This window comes from Colobus angolensis, unplaced genomic scaffold (assembly GCF_000951035.1).
Source record: "Colobus angolensis palliatus isolate OR3802 unplaced genomic scaffold, Cang.pa_1.0 Scaffold77, whole genome shotgun sequence".
Classification (NCBI taxonomy): Eukaryota; Metazoa; Chordata; class Mammalia; order Primates; family Cercopithecidae; genus Colobus; species Colobus angolensis.
The window spans coordinates 2,732,053-2,735,007 of NW_012121487.1; the positions used below are offsets into that span (position 1 = coordinate 2,732,053).

At 45.0% G+C, this 2,955-nt stretch overlaps 2 protein-coding genes across 2 annotated transcripts in view; one reads left to right on the forward strand and one right to left on the reverse strand.

Moving 5' to 3' along the window:
* The window catches only part of LOC105502109 (28S ribosomal protein S29, mitochondrial), a 51,637-nt gene extending 50,436 nt beyond the window's left edge, over nt 1-1,201 (forward strand). Inside the window, exons 7-8 of the mRNA XM_011928489.1 lie at nt 802-882; nt 968-1,201. Coding sequence (XP_011783879.1) covers nt 802-882; nt 968-1,201 — 315 coding nt within the window. The remainder of the gene's footprint in view (nt 1-801; nt 883-967) is intronic.
* The window catches only part of GON4L (gon-4-like (C. elegans)), a 292,893-nt gene that overhangs the window by 132,519 nt on the left and 157,419 nt on the right, over nt 1-2,955 (reverse strand). The gene's annotated exons all lie outside the window — the stretch shown is intronic.

A 2,955-nucleotide genomic window follows, 5' to 3' on the forward strand; every position in this document is an offset into this window, starting at 1 on the left:
AAAAAAAAAAAAAAAAAAAAAAAATGCAGATGCCATTCTGGACATTTTCATCAGAATCCCTTATGTATGTTTTTTCAAGACTCCAAGCAGAAATGGATTAGAAAGCATTTACTTTGATCAGGAGTTCGAGATGAGCCTGGCCAACATGATGAAATTCCGTCTCTACTGAAAATACAAAAATTAGCTGGGCGTGGTGGTGCACGCCTGTAGGCCCATCTATTCGGGAGGCTGAGGCAGGGGAATCTCTTGAACCTGGGAATCAGAGGTTGCAGTGAGCCGAGACAGCACCACTGCACTCCAGCCTGGGTGACAGAGCGAGATATGGTCTCAAAAAACAGAAAAAAGAGGTCAGACGCGGTGGCTCAGACATGTAATCCTAGCATTTTGGGAGGCCGAGGTGGGCAGATCACCTGAGGTCAGGAATTCTAGACCAGCCTGGCCAACATGGTGAAACCCCATCTCTACTAAAAGTACAAAAATTAGCCAGGCATGTTGGCACACGCCCGAAATCCCAGCTACTCAGGAGGCTGAGGCAGGAGAATCGCTTGAACCTGGGAAGTGTGTTGCAGGGAGCTGAGATCGCACCACTGCATTTCAGCCTGGATTAGAGAGTGAGACTCTGTCTCGAAAAAAAAAAAAAAAAAGAAAGCATTCACTTCTACGTTGAGATCTCTTACAGAACCTGAACAATAGATTAAAATGAACTCCTATTAACCTTAGTCTCCAACCTTTTCAAGCGATGGTTTCACCCTTAGGCCAAGTAGCCTTTTTTTGGTTTTAATTTTCTTTGCTTGCTTTTAGATAAAAGTTCAAGAGCAGTATGTCTGGAATAAGAGAGAAAGCACTGAGAAAGGCAGTCCTCTGGGAGAAGTGGTTGAACAGGTATAAGAAAAGACACTGAATGTGTAACATGCGATAACAAGAGAAGGCCTGCGGTAGCACTACAATCCACTGTCTCTCCCAATAGGGCATCACGCGGGTGAGGAACGCCACAGATGCAGTTGGAATTGTGCTGAAAGAGCTAAAAAGGCAAAGTTCTTTGGGTATTTTTCACCTCCTGGTGGCTGTGGATGGAATCAATGCTCTTTGGGGAAGAACCACCCTGAAAAGAGAAGATAAAAGCCCGGTAGGAAAACTGGGTGTCTCTATCGATATTCTTTCTCTGATTTCTGGTTCCATCAGTATGGAGGCTGGGTCTTAGCCTTGTAGACCATACAATATGTTTTCTTATTTTTCTTATAAAGTAAGATAAACAGTTAACAGCTGGGTGCAGTGGCTCACGCCTTAATCCCAGTGGCTCAGGATGCTGAGGTGGGACGGTCACTTGAGGCCAGGAGTTCAAGACTAGGATGGGCACTATAGCAAAGCCCCTGCCTCTAAAAAAAATAAGAAATTGGCCAGTAGTCAGGCATGGTGGCACGCACCTGTAGTCACCACTACTGGAAAGCTGAAGCCAGAGGATCACTTGAGCCCTGGAGTTCAAGGTTGTAATGTGGCATGATTGAAACATTGCACACCAACCTGGGTGACAGAGTGAGATCCCGTCTCTTAAAAAATATATATATGGCTGGGCGCAGTGGCTCATGCCTGTAATCCCAGCACTTGGGGAGACTGAGGCGGGCGAATCACCTGAGGTCAGAGTTTGAGACCAGCTTGACCAACATGGTGAAACCCCGTCTCTACTAAAAATACAAAAACTGGCCGGGCATGGTGGCACATGCCTGTAATCCCACCTACTCGGGAGGCTGAGGCAGGAGAATTGCTTGAACCCAGGAGGCGATCGCGCCACTGCACTCCAGCCTGGGCAACGAGCGAAACTCCGTGTCAAAAAAAACCCATATATATACACACACACACACACACATACATATATATTCATATATATGTGTGTATATGCACATATACATTCATATGTATGTGCACATGTTTGCGTATATATGCACATATTCACATGTATATGCACATATATACACATATATTCATATATGTATATGCATATACATATGTGCATGTATACACATATTCATATTCATATATGCGTGTATATATATGAAGATAAACAGCAAGGCCTGTGGTGGCTGCTGCCTGTAATCCCAGCACTTTTAGGAGGCCGAGATGGGTGGTTTGCTTGAGTCCAGGAGTTTGGAGTTTGAGATCAGCCTGGGGAGCACAGTGAAACCCTATCTCTACAAAAAATACAAAAAACTAGCTGGGCATGGTGGTTTGCATCTGTATGTAGCTCCAGCTCCTTGGAAGGCTGAGATGGGAGGATGGCTTGAGCCCAAGAGGCAGAGGCTGCAATGAGTGGAGATGGTATCACTGCATTCCAGGCTGGGCAACAGAATGAGACTGTCTCAAAAAAAAAAAAAAAAAAAAAGATAAACAGTAAAATGGAAACAGAGGAGAAGGTAATGCCAAGAGTTCCACTATTCATTGAAAACTAAGGGAGTATATTGTGGAAAGAGAATGACAGCAGCAGAAGCTATGTTTTCTTTCTTTCTGAATTTTTTTATCTTTTGATTCTTTTTTCAAAATGAGGCTAGATTGTCTAAGCAGAGGAGATCAGAAGCATCAAAATGGGGCTGGTTTGGGGTAGTGGGTGTTTTTCTCGGTGACTGTTGTTCATCTCCAGAAGCATGGCAGTTCTAAGGCCAGAGGCTGTGTGGCTTATCCCAGAGGGAGCACCTTCAGGTATACAATTATGTCTTAGTTGAAGGTTTTAAAAAAATTGTTGTCGCCAGGCGCGGTGGCTCATGCTTGTAATCCCAGCACTTTGGGAGGCCAAGGTGGGTGGATCACAAGGTCAGAAGTTCGAGACCATCCTGGCTAACACGGTAAAACCCTGTCTCTACTAAAAATACAAAAAATTAGGTGCTGGTGGCACCTGCCTGTAGTCCCAGCTACTCAGGAGGCTGAGGCAGGAGAATTGCTTGAACCCAGGAGGCGGAGGTTGCA